The sequence below is a fragment of the Spodoptera frugiperda genome, chromosome 1 (genome assembly GCF_023101765.2).
Source record: "Spodoptera frugiperda isolate SF20-4 chromosome 1, AGI-APGP_CSIRO_Sfru_2.0, whole genome shotgun sequence".
Classification (NCBI taxonomy): domain Eukaryota; kingdom Metazoa; phylum Arthropoda; class Insecta; order Lepidoptera; family Noctuidae; genus Spodoptera; species Spodoptera frugiperda.
The window spans coordinates 11,865,443-11,886,273 of record NC_064212.1 but is presented as its reverse complement, the minus strand read 5'-3'; the positions used below and the strand labels follow the sequence as shown (position 1 = coordinate 11,886,273).

Sequence of the window (20,831 nt, the reverse complement as noted above, 5' to 3'; positions counted from 1 at the left end):
GCATGTGATTGATATTTACGGTCTGGCGCCTCAGTAGAGACGTGTTTGGTAAATAAACGCTTATATACTCTCCCAGGGTTACAAGAACATTTCAATATAACTATATTTCAACACTCCCAATTATTATATTGATTGAAACTAACCAGCTTCTGTTTAATGACCCGTCAATATAGTATTATCCTTATGACTATCTTTACGTACTTATTTAGATCAAAAGTGAACAATATTATGTTTCACTAACAATACAATACATTTTTAGTTTTCATTCCGTTTGTAGATCTATTTTCACCAAGTTGTTTCAAACAAATAGATTTTAAGAAGTCTAGTTTTGGCCGCAGTTTCATCCGCTTTTGCGGACGGAAGGATGGCACACCGTATGCTGAAAATACATCTACAAGCGGAATGAAAACTAAAAATGTATTGTATTGTTAGTGTAGCATGGATTGTTGGCCTTACCACACACACTTTGCCACATAATAACGAATTCATTATCAAATTTTCCATGCGATTAAAATACGTATTATGTTAATAATATACATACACACAGCTACGTAAGTATTGTTCTAAACATATACGGGATTCTTCCTTAAATATACATATAGGTACGTACATACATTCATTATTATCATAGAAAATGATGGCTGAAGATAACGACCCGTATATTAAAGAAATGAGTTAGCAAGTTTAATATGTTTGCAAATCATTACAGTGAATATACGCCTAATGAAAGTTTTACATACATACAACTAAAGCTAGCAACTTATAAGCCGCCATACTCAGAATCATTTTATGGTTACTTAACCAGCAATTGTTTTCGGAACAAAATCGTTACAAAGGAATAGTTTGAGTAATCATTAAATTACTTAATGTTAAGTTACTTAATTTAATGTCAAATTAGTTTTTGATTCTTTTTTCTTTACTACATTTGTACGTCTTAATGACAAAACATAGCGTTCTTATTATTCTTAGCTAAGATCTTTATTTTGTTAATACCTATGTTCTATTTTATTCTATTATTATTAATTTTATTGACTTTGAGTATGGCGGTTAGTATATTTGCATGTTCATGTGTGTGTAATGATACCAAGGACAACTTCATTAGTCGTGCGATGACTGACGAGAATAAGATTACATGGTTTGATTTCCGTTTCGAGTTAAAACTACTGATTCTTCAAACAAGATTTTTTCAGTATTAATAACAAACATATAAAAACATAATATTGAGTCATATTTTATTAAAGCTTGTTTCTGTTTTTCTTTATAGGTTTTTTATATGATTTCTGCATTCGAATGTACTATTCTTACACATACATAAAACCTCACGCCTCTCTCCCATGTGGGTAGGCAGATACAATGGAACGCCAATTGCCTGAATCTTACATACCTCTTTCGCTTCATCAACAGTCATCAGTCTTTTCATGCATGCTCGTCAATTAAGAGTACTTTTAATTTGGCCCTTCTTTAATATATCGCAAATCTGGTCGCTATATTATATCCTATGCTTTCTAAAACCTCTTTAATTATTAATTTCAAATGGTTATAAAGAAAGATTAATTACGCCACACTTACTTATCAACACGAATCGTCTTCCATTTTCCAATTAAAATTTAAGCAATTACAAACATAATTTTAATAACCAATTAACTCTCTTCTCAAATATAAATCAAGTGTATAAACAACTTCAAACTCGTAATAATTTTCTAAGATCTATTTTGCTTGTGTAACCAAGTAATATAAACTTTGTGGTTCTAAACATAGAGTTGTTTATTTAATAACATAAACTACAGTGAAACCGTTTGTCCGTTATGAGTTCACGGTACAGCAGACGTATTTAACTTTAGGTTTATTGAACTGTTTTTCAAGGTTTTTCAGCTAATTTAGGGTTTGTTTGAAAACATTAGTATTCTTTAGGGAGTAAAATAAGAATGTTTATACAGACTTTTCACGCTATGGGACAACGTACAGTTCAGTTCACTACGTTCGACGCTCTGATTGATTGGTTTATTCGAGCCGGCCAATTAGAGCGCCGAAAGCGCTCTTGTTTCGATTACTTTAAACGTACAGCCAACTCATATTAAGGGTATCTACTGTAGCCGGAGCTGCGGACTGCCTAGCGGGTTACCGAGACTCCGGCTCGAAAAGCAGGAGTAGAAACGAGGTGGTTTTTAGTCCCTAAGATTCTGATACTCCCTCTCACCTCGCCCAAGGCGAGAGGGGTCATTGGGCGAATCCCGCCCTTCTCAGTAAAAACGCGTATCTACTGTATATTATTATAAAACATTTATCTCCGTCAGTGAATAATAGTTTATCACGTTCTTCTGCACTGATAGATGAACTAACAGAAAATTAAAAAGTTTGGTTTGAACCCTTATTAATACGATATAACAATAACAAAATTCGTTAATCCATTCTACAAACTGACTTTTGAGTGTTTAAATATACAATTTCAAACCAAAAGGGTGTGCAAAGACAACCCTAGACTGTACTGACAAAACCTAGACTAATATTGCCTTTTCGGTGTTAATTTAATCAGGTCTAGCTAGCTCAAACAGCTAAAACTATCAGTCACCTTGTAATTAAGTAGGACAGTAAGTTAACGAAATAGTACAGTACCCTTAGTATGAGTTTGCTTTACGGTGAACGAAAACGAAACGAGAGCGTTTTCGACGTTCTTAAGTGTTAACTGTGGGAGAGTTATGCTTCTTTAAGTGTGGGAGAGTCATGCTTCGGCACGAATGGGCTGGCTCGACCGGAGTGATACCACGACCTCACCGAAAACCAACCCTTGCATTATGTTTCGTTGTGTGAGTGCGGTTACCGGAGGCCCAAAAGAAAAGGCCCAGACCCCCAAAAGGCCGGCAACGCACTTGTAACGCCTCTGGTATTTCAAGTGTCCATGGGCGGTGGCAATTGCTTACCATCAGGTGATACGGCTGCTAGTTTACCGACGTGTTCCATAAAAAAATTAGTTCTGATTGGCCGGCGCGAATGAACTAACCAATCAGAACGCCGAACACGCTCTTTTCGATTACTTTAAACGTAGAATAAACTCATACTAAGGGTACTGAACAGTGAATACTTGACAGTGAACACTACCTATCATGTTTATACAGGCTTTGTATTAGCATATTAGTCTCGCTACCAACCTGTCAGCGGTTTGGCTCAGCTGTTTGAAGTTCTATTTAATTTAACCCAACACTTAGTTTAGAACAAACTTTCGAATAGACTGTCTGAATGGCAAGCGAGTTTATAATAGATTTTAATGGGAATTTGGAGTTACTTTTAATTATCTTAGTTGCTATGGTTTGTGACTATTGCTATTACTACTGGTTTTGATGATTTGATTTTATGTTGAATATTATTAATTGATCTCTAGGAGTTTTTTATCTGTCTCTCTGAAACTATCGTGTTTATTATCTTACGGAATTGTAATCTATGTAATTTATAGTCTTGTTCACTTTTTTTTATTAATTCTTTTCTTTTTTAGCATAAGTAAACCTCTGGTTGTAATGTACTGTTTTTGTTTAATGCATGTCGTGGCAGCCTCTAATTAAGGCTACACTATACAATGTTAAAATATGTTAAAAACGTCTATCAAGTAAATGAGTGATGATGATGATGAGTGATGCTTTGTTGGTTTTAAATAAATAAAATTATTATTTATAAATTGTATTCATCGTACTTAGTATATGCCAAAATTGAGTTCAGTGAAACACTTATTGCACATATTATTATACTTTAAGAGAGTACTTAACCTTTTGTGAAAATTTGACGTAATCTTAGGATGATCGCATACATTCAATTAAGTAGCTAATAACTGTCTTAATTTAAAATTATTAACTTTATATCACGTAGTGATTGTATTTTATGAAATAGAAGCAAAATCCTTAGTACTAAGACATTTTTTACCAAGAACGGAGCTCTACTCTAAGTTTTATAAAAAAGAAAAAAGTTCTCGCTTCTCGAGACCTTCCGCCCTAAAGAAGTAAGACTAATAGTATGATAAAACTCGGATAAACGTTACTAATGAAATAATAAATGGCTTTTCGCAAAGAAAATGTAAGAAGACGGGAAATTGTGAAACTTGAGAAAAGTAAAGAAAAATAACAGGATTTTTATAGGACTAATTGTTTTTGTTAAAGATTTTCTGACTATAAAGAAAAGTAATAGTTTTTGGAAATTATTAAAATTATCTAAAGCTTGATAATATTTGAGCAATATACCTACACACCAAAGTCAAACTCAAATAATTTATTAAAATTAAACCACAAATAGGTTCTTTTAAAATGTCAACAAATAAAGAAATAAATAATAATCTGTCAGTCTGTCCGTCAGTGAAGCTAGGTGCATGAGTTCGGCAATAAAACTTGTCCTAAAACATTTTACAAGGGAAATTAGTTATTTTAATATTTTTTATTAATGTTTAAATGCGATGTCTATTAAAATAAATCAAGTCATATTTTACCAATTTTACGGTCCAGAATTGTGACGTGCATAGTTTTCAAAAACCGAATTGGACCAACATTTTCAAAATTTTGAAAATAATTCAATCGTTTTGTATTTTTCTTTTAATATTGGGTTAGTTAAATTAAAATTTATTCTTCCAAATTCAAAATTCAAACAAACATAATACCAACCAGTTATTTTTTTAAACAACAAATTCTAGTAACCTTACCTGGCGTTCATATTGGACAGCGCGCCCGACTACCGACAGAATATAAATTTTGCTCGTAAGCCCGTTATAATGAAATGCCTGCCCTTACCTCCGAGTGGGTTAAGTATTCCGACTTACAGCAACTTAATCATCAACGCTGGAGAAAATTAGGCTATTTGCTTGATTGCAACATTTTCTCAAGTTATTTTTAGCTAAATGGCTACTGAAAAATTAATTTGTTAGAGATTACAGTGGGTGGGAATCTGTAGTTTGTTTTGATAGTAAACGCATTGAATAGATAGGTAATTATTTATATTATTTAACACTATTTCTATCAATTGAATGAATTAGAAACATCAATTACTAGGGGCGATTGCTTACCATCAGGTGACGCGTATGCTCGTTTACCGGCTTCTATCATAAAAAAAATACACAAAAGTGTTTCAAATAATACCTATTTTTCTTTTCTTTAAAATATTCTCAGACATAATTACAATGCCTTTGTTCTCAAATCTTTAATTACGTCTTAATACTTCAACAATCAACTATCAAGATTTTTTCTAGTAATTAAAGAAGAAATCATTCTCCTAATTAAAAAACTTTTAGGTGATGGAAATAGGTATTTCATAATAAAATTTTTGATTAGAAATTAACATAATTTTCTATTACAGTTTGTTGCCTAATTGAATATTTGAATTTGTATTAAACATTTTTTGCTCATAATTTTGATTACTTAGCTTTTTTCACTTCGGTACAAAAACAAAACGCTCAAACAAAAGGTAAAAATGTACCCAACAATAAGTATTTTTGCTGAAGTAAAAAGTTCTTCATTTACATACATATGTATGTGGACCTATAAATTTATCACACAAGAAAGGCATCGTGCTTGAGGCGACAGGTTTTATCGCCGTAGAACCTGGAACTGTCATCATTCAAGTATACTACGTTTCAGTAGGATAAAGCCTTTTTGCTTCCTGAAAAGGAACATTAGCTATTGTAATGAAGTGTAAGGGAAAGGACTGCCTCGTTTGTCGAATTGTTGCAATGTGTCTGTTGGGCAATGGGTCTAGGGTTCAATTTTCGGGTCTATTATCGTTTAAATAATAATCGTCACTTCGCCATCGACCTACACGACAGCACCTTCATCCCCATCATATAGATGGTTAGCAGGCCACAACTGTGCGCTTCTCATGAAACTTTCTGCCTCGCACAGCAAAATTGTGGACTGAGTTGACGTCGGCGGTATTTCTGAAACCTTGAAGAAAAGAGCGTTCTTCTTTTTAAAAGGCCAGCAACGCACCTGTGACTACTCTGGCGTTACGGGGGTGTCCATGGGCGGCGCTGATCGCTTACCATCAGGTGAACCGTCTGCTCGTTTGCCTTCTATTCCATAAAAAAATATGGTATTCAACGCTGAAATCTTAATATAGGAACTACTCTTCTTTCAAGTCGACTTTGTTTCAAATTACAGAACATTTACAACAAGTTTCATACCTTAAACTGTAAACAGTGAGTAGATACATCCATTTGTAGTAAGCGACGGTCAGTTTACAATCAGAACAACAAACAATAGTTGTAGGAAGCGCGTCACTTAGTTTGTGTTTACATGTGCGACCGATATCTGAATGGGTTTGTGCACGCAAACCCTAGATACGGGGAACTTGAGGGTTTCTACGATTTGTTGCATTGTTTGTTAAAGAGTTTCTGTTTACTAAATATCAATAGCTGGGTTTGTTCCGTGGGTTTTTATGTACCAACTTGTATTGACATACAATATGTCCTCTTTGTAATTAAATCAATGTTTATTTATGACATTAATGGAGAAAAGCTCTACTATATAGTTTCAAGTCACAGAGGGAGTCCTCATCATGGGCAGGGTATGTAGACGCGGCGACGTCGCGTAGCGTACTAGGCTGCTGCAGTCTCTTTGTGACTCGAAACTAGTAGAGCTTTTCGCCAGTAATGTACATGAGTAAACCGTGATTTTTTGCTAATATAGTATGTCTTACGATAGTTATTACAATTATTTATAATGTCTTCGTAAGAAGAGAAAGCGAATTTGTCTGTACCAGCTTAACACATTGTATATGACATACCATTAATTTGATAAATGAATACGATAATCTCGTTATAAAAACCACCCCACAACCACACTGGTGAAATTAACAAGAAAATCAAAGTTCCCACGCACCGAAAGCACCCACCATTCCACATTTTCTCACCAACCGTATGATTAAGACTTGCCTACCGTCAAAGTCAACTTTGATTAAAGATAATTCCGTAACTGAGAGATCAAAGAGAAACGTGACTGAGAAATGTACACCTTCATCTCACGTCGCCGACAGACTCAGATTCACGGTAAAGATACTAGATTTTAGCAAGAATTTCAGCTCAAATTAGCTACGAGAAAAGTGAAGAAAAAATGTATATAAGCTATGGAATAAACACGATAACGATTCGTTATTTTATGGTTTCGTTATGAAATGTTACATTGTCTACCAAATTGCGATAACAATGACGATTGACCACGTGACTTAACGCAGCTCCATACATTTTGGTCTTTTCTAACTTCGTTATCATTTTTAAATTGTTACTTTGTCTAAGGCCTCTGCTAGCTTCTGAGTAAGACGTTCTAGGCTTTCTATAATGAAATTGTCAATAGTGACGCGGAATCTAGAACACGGTAGAATCGCAGGTGGTCTTATAAGAGGACCACGTGTGTGCTTAACCGGATCAATTTAGCAATACGGGGGTATTGCTCAGTTTGCAGGGAAATGGAACTAGCAATTGTGTTTACTATAAGTTCGCAGTAATTGTCATAAAACTACCTAGTATTATATGCATAATATGCAGGAATTTTCATAAAATGAGAAAAATTTAAGATGCTCAAACAAAGCAATAAAAATAATAATAGACGAGGTATGAAATTAAAAAAATCTATTTATATTATATTGTCGTGTAAGAAAACAATTCTTACATAAAACGAATCAAAGTTTAGGAGTGGGAGCTTTACTTCACCTTTGAGTATAAAACGTGGCTTCTTAAAAGTGACGTCACGTGATATTTCAAATCAATATATCATTTAAAGTTTCTGTAAAAAATGTGTGTCTAACGTTTTAAAATAATATACCAAACGAACATTAAAATAAAAATCAGTCATCTACCCTATTGCTCACGACATAAAAACCCTAACAATTGATTCATCATCTTTTGTAAACACCAATATAAAAATAAAATTAACGCCATTGACAGGTTCAAAGCCTTATAAAGATTAGGTGAATCGCAATTCAGCTGTATACTTCTAAATTGAGATCCAAAGCGATTTAGAGTAATTTGTACGTGCTTTCAACAGCTGAACACACTTTGTATTCTATCGAGTTTATTTTCAATTTATTCATGTTTGTTCGTAAGAGTGCACACATTCGTACGTGGGTACTTACCTATGCGACCAGGGCTAATGAAAGGTTTTATATGTGCTCACCAGATGACGCCAATAGTATATTCCTTTGAGTACGCTATCATTCACATAATCATAGCAAAGTGGTAGCCAAAGTAAAGAAAATAAAACATCATAATCACACTACTCATCACACTAATAGTAAAAATGTGAAAGTTTGTTCGTTAATCACGCTGAAACTATTGCACGGATTTTGATGAAATTTGTTATACAGACAGGGTATGAGCTGACTTGAATGAGTGAGTGATGGGATACGAGATTTTTTATCACACGGGAACGCGGGCGAAACCGCTAGCAGAAGCTAATTATTACATAAACGATAAATACGACAAGATAGAGATATAATATAAATCACAATAGCGAAAGTTTAGAAAACCTCGTGAGTGAGACCTATCATGTTCATCAATTGATAGTACCTATACTCAAATCAAGATGATGAATGATAAGATGGCGAACAATAGTCCGCGAGAAAGTAATTCATCGAGGTCACGACCCTCAGCATTTAGGATTAACGACGCAAGGAGGAGGATACTAAAATCATTAAAAAACAATTATAAATTGTGGTTAGGAACAGATGAATTAAAGACAACCATGAAAATTTTATTTTTAACCGACTTCCCAAAAGGAGTAGGTTCTTAATTCAGCCGGTATGTTTTTTTTTCTATGTATGTACACTAATTACACCGAGGTATATGGACCGATTTGCGTGATTCTTTTTTTCTATCATCATGTCAGATTTATGAAATAAAGACTACATTAATTGCTTTACCAAAGTTTCCGAAATGTTCTGGCTGGCTATTTGCATGTTACCAAACTGTGAGGTACTTGGATCAAATTGATGGTGGATCAAAGAAATCCAGTGTTTGCCATTAAAGTTCCATTTATCGGTTCAGTGGTTTCCGAGATTAGTCTACGTATGAAGTTTAGTTTATTGCTTACCCATAATGTTTTTAAATTTCGTGATTAAAACCACTGGCGCCAAGGGGAAGGAAAAAAGATTGTGATTCATAATATAATTTATTTTTGCCAGAAAATTATCTATTTCGATTTTTATTTTATTTTTCCAATTATATTTCCACCAGAGACGTTGCTGTGAACGTACTCATAGCTTAGCACTGGTGGAAACAGACGCAGCTAAGCCATGTTTTTTATATGGAAAGATGCGTGCAATGGATGGCTTCTCTACTATCGATACATTGCATACTCGAGCTGCGCATCTTCCTCGCACAGCTACATAGTTTAGTATCAATAGCAATGGTCACAATGGTTTCACAGCTTAGCTATTACATCTTCGTAGCATAGCTACATAGCATCTCTGGTGGAAAAACACTCTAATATTTAAGTATCTAATTTATACTTGCATATATCTAAATCCCAAAGGGTCTACATTATTTATGACGTGAAGATCAAAATTTATTCAAAGGCATTCCTTGTTCCCACACCTATTAAAATACCTCAAATACCTGTTTGGTAACACCATACCATTATGTGAAGGTAACGTCAAAGAGAAATTATTGTGTGACAAATATTAATTTATCTTCTTTGATCAAGATAGGATTTAGAAGAAAATAGGTTAGGTTAGTGTATCTATGTGCCTATGTTAAAATTAATATAGTTTTACTACCTAAGTCTAAATATTTATATAAATTAATTAGCTCTGCGCACGACGTCCTCGGCGTAGGAAAGTGACTTCAGATTCCTTTCCCGTAAGTGATAGAGTGATAATGTAGGTTTTATGTTGATTTGACCTGTTAGTAATATCGGTGCAAAATTTCAAGTAAATCAAAGACTACTGTCTTTGAGTTTAGCTCGGACATATACGCAGTATGCAGATAAACAAACAAAAATACTAAAAACTAAGTATATGTTTGGCTTCGATATCTGCATTTAAACTTTCGAATCGGACTGCGTTTAAATATTTGTACTAACTAATCTCGTAACTAAATCAATTAGAAAAAAAAAACGAAATAAAAATTGTAAATTCCAGATTCAGTGTAAGATATACAAATATTCTCTAAACATTTTCAAGATCAGGTGTACACATGGCAACACGATGACTATGCATATCCAATATAAAACTGACCTCTACATGTGAGTAAAGATCAAACAAAGCGGGGTCATGATAATCTGGTTATGGATAGCTTGATGTGTTGATGTACCAAAGTCGTAAGGAGGGCAGAAATAAATTTCCCAGTAGCATCTATTATAAACATATCACCTTTACATACACAGAAACAGTTGTAAAACTCTGTCGGGGTCATTTACGATGTGTTGTGCAAGTTTTTGGAAACTACTGCTAAACATTGCGTCTGGGTGAAATAGTGAGGTGGATGGAAAAGGTTATTGAAGGTCCTTATAGGTTATGATAGCTCGTTTATACCTAGGTATGGATCTGCGCACTACCTAGCGAGTTTACTCCTGCGCCAAAGGCAAGAGCAGCAACAGGGTGGTTTTTAGTCAGTATGAGTCTGATACTCCCTCTAGTCTCGCCCAAGGTGGGAGAAGACATTGGAATTTTTTCCCCATTAAAAAAAAGGGATTAACATACCATACCATATCAACGTTCGACAACGCAGCTGTAATAGTTACGAACAGTTCGCCCATTACGTAATTTGATAGTGTGGTATCTGGCAATGTGTAACACCATGGAGATAAATTAACTGTCTCAAAAGGGTAGTTTATTATACGAACCTTGTGGAATCTAAAATAAATTAAATGTTTTTGTATTTCTGGAAGTAAATATAACAGTTCACATATAGGACCCATTTACTTTCTTTTGCTTTTTTTTTTAAACGTTGCCCCACAATAGGACCTTCTCCTGTGTCGTGGGTGTGTTTACAAACATACAAGTTCACATACACATGACACCCAGACCCGAAACAACAATTTGTGGATCACACAAAGAGTTGCTCCAACTTTTAATTTTAATTTCTATGGTGCTTGACGACTGGGCTTCTCCCAAGTGTGCAATCTCTTTTTGTGCCTTTAGGCTTCAATCATTCTATTTCCTATTAGTATTAGCTAATAAATTATCAAATTAAAACAAATTATCTATTGTATAAAATTAAAAAATATGTAATACCTACCCTTGTCTAGCTGAACTGGTGAGTAAAAAGCAATAATTTCGCCAGCGGTGCAAATTATCAGAATAATAGGTGTAGGTGCTCTCTACGCATAATAAATGGCCACTTAATATTAATAATAATTTCACAAAATCACGCTTTAAACGTGACTAGAGTTCCAATTTATTTCTATTCACAGTTTATCGGAAATAAACGTCTGAATGGACAGGCAATTTCCAAGCAAACCTTCTTTTCATGATACACCAGTTTGAAAAAAATCGTTTTTAATATTGTATTTTCTTGGTATATTTATTATGGCTGTTGGAAATTGGTAGCAACGATTAAAGGTACATTTTTAACAATGCCCTATTATTATTAACAGGGTATTTAACATTAATTTTCATGTGGTTCGATTAGCTATTTTTAGTACGGTCAGCCAACCGGCAATGGAATTGCTCTATTTTATTTAACAACAAAAACGTAACGAGACTTTAATTAAAATAGTTCAGGTTCCTATAATTATAGACATTGTAAAGCATCTCCCTGCCGAGGTTTCCCCAGTAGGCTACTATATGGGGTACTTCAAGAAGGGAATAAATAGGTTTCTTAAGAGTTGGCAAAGCGGATGTAATGCCACAAATGTTGCAAGCGTTCATAGGTAACCACTTACCTTAAATTGGACCGTATGTATCATTGTCACGGTCGTGGTATAAAAAATGCAATACAAATCTGTCACTCTATGTAGACAAAACACATAATAATAAAAATATTTTGCGAATACATAGTGAATAAGCAGAGTATGTACGCAACCTAAAAAAAAAACATCTTCTAAAACCACCATAAAATTACGCAGGGCAACCTTCATTTGAGCTTGGCCCAAAAACTTTGCCAAAACGAGCAGTCTCACCAGAACTGGTCGTAACTTTTATGCTGTACCTGCTATACTTAAATTTAGGTAGACAAGCAGAAATTTAGCATAAAGTGGGCTCTAAACCCCTCGAAATGCAGCCCTTCATTTTACTTACTCCAACTAAAACTTGTGGGATGCTTCGTAAGTACCAACTAGTTTTATTTACTTGGTTAAACACTGAAATATACATAATATGGTAGAGTTAGAATAAGATAGTTTTTATTTTAATGTCCATCTTGTAGATTATTTCAAAACATTGGACACATATTTTTCAATTTTTTACCGCAATAATACTTTCGCAGACATATCGATTTGAAATACCGCGCTATGTCACTTTTAGGTACGTTTTATACGTAGAAATGACGTATTTGCTTCCACTCCTAAACTTTGTATATTTTTATCAAAGCATTGTTATCTTATATGACAAAATAGCAAAAAATTATGTCAAATATTTTTTGATTACCTGTCGGATTAATTCGATTTTTAATTTTCATACCCCTTCATAATCCCTATATAAGATTTTTGATAACTTACTTATTACCTACACACATTTGATATTATTAAAATAAACACGACTGTCAATACTTACTTCAGGGAGAACTGACACAAAACGAATACGAAAATTAATGAAACTAAAAATGCCTACGTTAATTACTTCGCCAAACGCTATCCATAATTATAGCGATTGTATAACCATTAATTATAAATATGATAAATTACTATTAAGACACTTACTAATTACGTAGGCAATTTGAGCTTTGAGCCTAATCAATCTATCAATCAATAATCTTTTTATATCGATCATCAATATACAAGGTGTTCTAAATGTATCTGCCAGGGCTATAATGGGTTGTAGTTTTGTATTCGAAGATTACAGTAGTGAAGAAATGTTGTACCCCGGACCAGTTAATTCAGTTAAATAAACATTGACTTTACCCTGCATAATGTGGTTCAAAAATACGCACGATTGATAGCAATTGTTTTCATTGACAGACACTGTGAAATGGTGAAAGACATAGCTCTCATACATAATAAACGCATACGTAGATTTTTTGGATTAAAAAAACATTACGGTACTCAAAATCGATAATTTATATTTATTTAATAATTTATATGTACCTACTTCACAATACTACATCACATTAAAGCCGTATGGCATATAATTTTAGAACAGCTTATATATAAGACATTTTCGTACGAACTTAACGAAGTTTTAGAAGCCCATTAGTTGATCAGAAATCCGCAAATTCATGGCAATACTCTTAGGTTTCTTTGAGAAAAATGTCTGGATTACTAGCACCAAAATTGTAAGTCTTGAAGAGAAAAATGTTTTATCCTTAAAGTTTTTGAAACATGTATCGTTAATCAAGATTATTCTTGAGTTTCGCGAGCAATCTGTAAGGACCGAAGCCATTTTGTAGATATTATTTTTTTTACAATTTGGTCTCTTGTTTTCCTAAAACGGAATTATTTTTAAATCTATTTTTTTCTGGGATTTTATGTAATGTAAATAATCTTTGATAAAATATTGCATTAAAAAACACCGAAACATATGTTAAAGTGTAAATCCAATTTTTTTTAAGTCGGTTAATATACTTAAAACTCTTTCCTAAGTCTGAAATATACTCTGCTGAAAACCACATCAATATCGGTTCACCCTAACGCAAAATAATCACGCACACAAACACACAGACAAACAGGTAAAAATGAGAACCTCCTTTTTAAGTTGGTTTTAAAACCAGGTAAAGAAATAAAAGTATGTGAATTTGTTACAATAAAATTTACATTTTGAATATATGTATACTTATCAAAGTAAAATAATACGAAAAAAAAAATCCGATAATGAAAAAATATTCCAGCGAACTAACATCATAATATATTCTTTATTATTCAAGCTGTGTTCCTACATGACTCAGAAATTCGGAGCAAACACGTGTCGATATTTTAATCCAAGTACATTTTCTAGCTCATTACGCACGTGTTACCCACATCAAAACCTAGCCACGAACTCAGGAAAAGTAATTCCGTAAGCAATTACCGAGTTCTTAGTTTCTCGATTACATTGATCTTTACCATTCATGGGGCTATGACGAACGTTGGGTATAGGGAAGTGTGAGAACTAATTATTTTTGTGTTAACAAGAGTCTGTGACATTTCCTTGTTGTTAGATATGAATTAAAACATCATTATGTTCTTTATGGAACATCGTCGTGTTATCATTTTGATTTTGATGATAAAACTTTTTTTGAATAAAAGGGAACCAACTTCAATTTTCTTTACCGCCTCCATTTAGTTTAAGTCAGGTTATGCTTCGAAAACCTTCTCCTAAGTTTAAGAAATACTATGCTGAAAACCATATCAAAATCGGTTCAGACAAACGTGAGAAAATCGCACATAAACATACTACATAATTACTGTAGAACTGAGATAAATTAGACACTTGAAAATTCTAAATAGGTAAGTATAGGCTTTATAAGTTCAATTGTATATTTATGTTAATTAGTATTAATATTCAAAGTTGTGATGTTTGTGAAAAGCGAATAAATAAGTGTTGAAATACCTTTTAATTTTAGTGTAAGTAGTACCATGGTGGCATCAAATAAAATGATAGTGAAGTATGTACAAAAGTATTCAAAAAATCCATTTGAAAATCGAATGTTAATTTAAATGGAAAAATTATTCAAATAAATTCATTGTTAAGTATTTAATATCTGTTTGACTAACACACTATCTTTCCTTCCAGTGACATAGGGTACTGTGACGAGTGATGTATAGTGAACAGTGATCAAAATGGACAAGAACACGGCCGAGGTTAGCAAGGGCGTTCACTATTGTGGGCAAGTGCGTCGGTTTCGGGACAGAACGCCCGATCACACCGAGTTATCGTTCGAGGAATTGAGGAGCAAGTTTGACACAAGCGCGCCACGCGCGGCGAGGACAGAAATCGCTTCGAATCCCGCCACGCACGGCAGCGCCACCCGACAAGTGGTCAGCGGCAAAATCTTCAAGAAGTGCAAGAGCGCTACTTTTCAGATAGATGGCGCCACATACACTATTGGTAAGTCCGCGCCTTAGTAGTTCCGTTTTCCACCACCGTTCGAGGGTGGCGCTAGTTGTATGTTTACAAAAGTTTGATAGCTTTAAATACGTTTTCGTGTTTCTGTATGTTTAAAACAGACCTGTTTAAATATTTGAATCTAATGGAATTGCGGTGTTTTATTTTATATTTGTTTTTAATACAGAAAACTGATTTCTAAAACCTCCGTTTAGTAAGTACAAATTTTTAATGGGTAGGTACCTACCTATTTATCTTTAATTACAATTTTGGCTAATATTTAGATTAAGTTTTCAACTTGACTTAACTATAAGTGAAACTTAATTTTGGACTTAATCAAAACCTAGTAGTAAACCGGTACAAAAACAGGAACTGATAATAATACGGAACATCTAAAACATGACGTGAAACGAAAATCGAACTTAGAACACGTGGTTCTTGCTGCAGCCTACGGCTCTAGCACTGCACTGCGTCATCGTCGTATTTTATGAGTTACTGTCATTTTATTGCGTTCATGGCTTTTTATTGCATTATAAAGTAAATAAATTAGTAGTAATTATAGTTTCTAATTATTCAAAAAGGTTTTATATAAACTAAGTAATAAAAGATAAGTAATTAGGTTCGTATTAAAAATCACTATTATCTAATTTTATTTCTGTTTTAAAATTATACTTTCGAACCGTTTGGGGTTTTCTAAGGCTTTAACTAAGGTTTTCACAGACACAGATTATCAGATACTTCAAAACCTAAAAAAGTTAGACTGAAAATTAAAATTGGTAATCATTGCTAAGCCCCGTTCCTATTGTAACATCGTAGATCCCAGTTTGTGTTTATAAAATAGACTGATCAATAGTCTCTACTACATTTTTGTAGGTTGTCTAGTAATAGGCTCGCAAAAACTGATTAGAATATCTATCGTCGCTTTTCGTGTTGTTTACAATAATCGGGGTCATTGAACTACAGCTTATCGCGTAAACAAATTAACCCAGTACATTATCGTCTGCCGGAATACGTTCACTGCTGAATAAAGACTTACCATTTTATATAGGTTTGCTATAATGCCATGGTTAGATTAGGTTAGGTCGCCAATAACAAGGGAACCTGCTGTCTATTTTAAGATAGCTAGTTGGGGGTCTAAAATCTGTTTGGGTTTAGATTAAACTACACGTATATGTGTTTAAGTGTGGGAGAGCCATGCTTCGGCACGAATGGGCCGGCTCGACCGGAGTGATACCACGGCCTCACCGAAAACCGACGTGAAATAACGCTTGCGTTGTGTTTCGTTGTGTGAGTGAGGTTACCGAAGGCCCAATTCCCCCCTTCCCAATCTTCCCAATCCCCGATTCCTCAACAATCCTTAAATTCCTCACCCCCAAAAGGCCGGCAACGCACTTGTAACGCCTCTGGTGTTTTAAAATGTCTAGTGTTTCATAAAAAAATACTCATTTATTTAGTTTCCATATTATGTTATTTATATATTGAAATTTTCAGGTAATTTACATAATTACGTAGTGTACATTGCGTTCAATGTACTCAATTTACACTATGTACACCACCTATATTCGTTTCTACAATTATAATATACTTATGTATATAGGTAAATGTACATGTGCTAAAGAGGGAATATTCTTCAATCTCTATATAAAGTAAAACAAACATACATATGTATATATAATATGTAGTTACATAATATTCAAAATAAGGGTCACGCCTATTAGCATAAACCGGTCGCAATCAAACCCAAATTACATACCACTGAGAATGTCTGGTATTTGTTCCGAGGCATTCCCGGGCAGTGCGATCCAATAACTTCATTCACATCAATTATTTCACAAAACAGTAAGGTAGTAAAGTAGAGGAGATACAAGATATTTTGCATAAAGTTGGGAATGCATTGTTATCAACCTGTGTGCGGACGTCGCTTGCCTCAAAGAGCCATCAAACCACCACAGATAGGGCCCAGAAGGCCTGATGCTTGATGCGGAGATGCAGACTACCTAGCAGGTTTACCGGGGCTCCGGCTTGAAGAGCAGTAGTAGAAATAGGGTGATTTTTAGTCAGTAAAAATCTAACACTACCTCTCGCTTCGCCCAAGGCGGAAGAAATCACATTGGATGACTATAGCAAAAATGTTCTTATAACATCGACAGCATCGTCAACAGATCATGTTGTTGTATTTCGGCCTCTTGGCAGGAGGGCTGAAAATCACTGTTCAAACAACTAAAGAACTGAATTTTTTACCGATCCACGAATCAGACCATTTTATTCGACATAGTGAAAAGTCAATGACCTAATACAAAGAATTATTAAGTAATTTATGTTCCTAACAATCGATTACACTACAAATCGATGTTTATATCGATGAATTCCACTTATCGCGTGCCTAACTTCGCCAGAACTGGTACGTCTGACATTTGTGATTCAATAGAATTGATTTATTATGTTTCGACTGATAGATATTTATCATTAGACTCGTAATGGAAACACGCACGTGTGTTTATTTTGTTGTTTATTATTAATCATCGAAAAAAACAGAACGTAAAGTTTTTTCCTCGTTCTTCTTCATACAAATTTTTAAATGGTCAGGTCGGCGTTACTCTATGTACTCCACTAGGCTCAAAGGCAATGTGATTCTTTATCTTACATGGGATTCATACACACATTCATTCACAGTAGGAGAAAAGTAAAGCGTTTCCTACTGAAGAATAAGTCGGAGTTTAGTTTATTCACATAATTGGATGTTAATTTGAAATCTTTTCTAAGTAAAACACAACATTTTAATTTCAACCCTTGTTTTTAAATCATCACGAAATAAAAGATTTAAAAGAGATTCATTTTCACATCGGCCACATTCCGGGCAGCCTACGAACACGGAACGCCGCGCCGTAAAATAAATTTTAAAATAACAACAACAGTAAAAAGAGTAAAAAATAAAATAAGGACTAGTACAAAATGATGGGGAATTTCCACAACCCCGGGTTTATCTTGTGCAACGATAAAACAAATTGTTGCCGTGTTGGGTCGAAATGCGTCGCGTCACGCGAACTACGGCTTACTGCTGATCCAATTAACGCGAATGTGAACGTAGCCTTATGTTACATCGTGTTTTTTTAAATGTTGCATGCTGTTTTCGTTGTTTCGTATGATTTTTAGTTGCATTTGTGGCTTACGTAATAATTATAGAGGATTATTACTAGCTTAATGAAACCCTAGGGTGGGTGAATGGAATTTTATGTTCAGTGGTGTATTTTATGTGGCTATAATACGATGAAGATTAAAAGCATAGTATTTTTTACTATTGCTTTCATTAAAATGTATGGTAAATATTATTTTAAGGTTCAATTGAGTATAAAATAAGTAGATTTTTTTTCAATTCGATTTTTAATAAGTAACATAGCGTGAAACAACTTACTCGTTGTATGTGATACAACATAGTTGCAAATTTCGATCTGTGAAGACTGTCATACATCTAGAACACGAAGAACAAGAGCAACATTGTACGGGATTATTTATAACACCTCGATAAGAATTTGAAAGTACTCGGTTGCATAACAATTGATATCGATGGTTGCCAAATGCTGTAGTCAAAATAAATAAAATAAGATGACTATAAATAAAACAAATAAGGTGAAAAGTGGGTTTGCATTGTACAGTGACATTACGTGCCGAAATGTGCTACTCTGCTTAACCCTTCGGGAATAAAAAGAATGACGATGAAAAAAAATTGATGACTACAACATATTTAAAAACCCACTAATGAATTTACTTAAATTCAATTATAAAAACATGACCTTTTCCAGATATCGCTATGCAATTTATTACTTTCACCAAAACAACGCTCAATTTTTCGATATTATCTATACTAATATTATAAAGCTGAAGAGTTTGTTTGATTGTTTGTTTGTTTGTTTGAACGCGCTAATCTCCGGAACTACTGGTCCGATTTGAATAATTCTTTTTGTGTTGAATAGTGCATTTATCGAGGAAGGCTATAGGCTACAAAACATCACGCTATCACCAATAGGAGCCAAGTAGAGCGGGTGAAACCGCGCGGAAGTAGCTAGTCTTATAATAATGTAGTAACAACTTATCATACATTTAACTACGACATAAATTAGGACTTGATAATATTAACATTTTCTTGTTTTTCAATAAAGCGACATTTGTGATTGATTATGATAACCAAACGCGGAAGGACAATAGGGTAAATTACTAATTTTTATTGTAATATCTGTCTTGTAGATTATTTGGTTACAGAAAAAAATACTTTCGTAGATATATCGATTTTTAATGTCGCGTGACGTCACTTTTATATATGTCGAAATGACGCATTTGCACCCACTCCTAAACTTTGATTGGTTTTATCTAAGTATTGTTATTTTATATGACAACATAAAACATACGTGTATAATATTTTTTCATTACCTAGCTGACGGACGAAATCTATTTTTTATTTTCATACCCCGTCATCATCCCTATTGCAATTATTAGCATAAAAAATAAAGTTAAGTATTAAAAAACATGATACAATAATAAAAAATATTTACAATGGACCAGACGTTTGTCAATGATGGTGGCAAGCGATGATGCGACACTAAAACAAAAAGTATAATAAGCAATTTCAAAAAGCCATTATTATGCTAACATATGGGTGAAACAATGCAAGATGATGCAGTTTCGTCGCCCCGCCACCTCAAGGGTATGCCATGGAATTAGGATGTCTATAGCACTTCAGTTTGCAAATGTGACATTTGATAACAGACAGGCAAACGCTCTGGGTACATGCATTGCGTTCTTATATTATTTTTTATTCGTGTGCTTAAGTGCTAAATTCGCATATCAATTTGAAAAGTTTAACAAAAATTCATTAATTAGAACAATATAGTGTCTCTTGTGGAATAAATTTCTTATAACTTGTACCATTTAATTATATTAATAGGTGAGTGAACCCACTGTATTTAGGAAATAAATTATTATACATAGTTGATCATAATACTTAAGGGACTTATTTTGTGTTCAAGGTTTACGTAGATTCTTGTTGGTGTATAACATTGTATCTGGAATAATGGGGGCTAATTTCTTCAAGCCAAGCCGTAAAGGTAAGTTTCTGTTTTATATAAATTAACTAAGACAACATTATACAAAATATAATACATAAGATACCATAATATCTAACTCTCTACATCTTTTCATGTTAACAAAATCAAAAGTGTGCGTAACATAATTTCGGTTATTTACCGATCTCTCTCTATCTCTTATCGCTCCCTAATGTCTGAGGATCGTGGGCAGCATCAGGATTTTCTTGCAAAGGTTTATGTCCATCGCGTCACCTACAACCATCTAAAATTTTGAGGAAGAGTCTTTCACCTGATCAATGCATTTCGTTGGAGATCTCTTGAATTCTGTATTCCCAACCACAATCACTTTTTCTAGTTGTGGCCAAAGTACGAAAGAATAGGTACGTTTTTTCGCAAATCGCGATAGCATACATACTTACTGGTATGAACAAGGAAAAAGACATCAATGACTTAGTTAGCTGTTGAAAAAATAATGAAAATATAAAACAGAAGTCCCTTTACTATGCCAACACTACACATTGAGTTTCTCGCGTCTCTTAAGTTGTTTTTCAAGGGCCTGAAGGTGAAGGTCCAAAACAAAAGGACTCGCTCAAGTGTAACAGTCACATCAACTTG

At 34.0% G+C, this 20,831-nt stretch overlaps 1 protein-coding gene across 16 annotated transcripts in view; it reads left to right on the top strand.

Moving 5' to 3' along the window:
* The window catches only part of LOC118273360 (dual specificity calcium/calmodulin-dependent 3',5'-cyclic nucleotide phosphodiesterase 1), a 531,383-nt gene that overhangs the window by 313,979 nt on the left and 196,573 nt on the right, over positions 1 to 20,831 (top strand). For 10 of the 16 annotated variants that reach the window (XM_035590275.2, XM_035590277.2, XM_035590276.2 and 7 more), the window contains exon 2: positions 14,827 to 15,141. The exons of 5 other annotated variants lie outside the window; for them this stretch is intronic. In XM_035590275.2, coding sequence (XP_035446168.2) covers positions 14,874 to 15,141 — 268 coding nt within the window. In that variant the 5' untranslated portion in view covers positions 14,827 to 14,873. Of the gene's footprint in view, positions 1 to 14,522; positions 14,541 to 14,826; positions 15,142 to 20,831 lie in introns of those variants that run through there. One more of the 16 variants, XM_050693853.1, reaches the window with a different exon arrangement.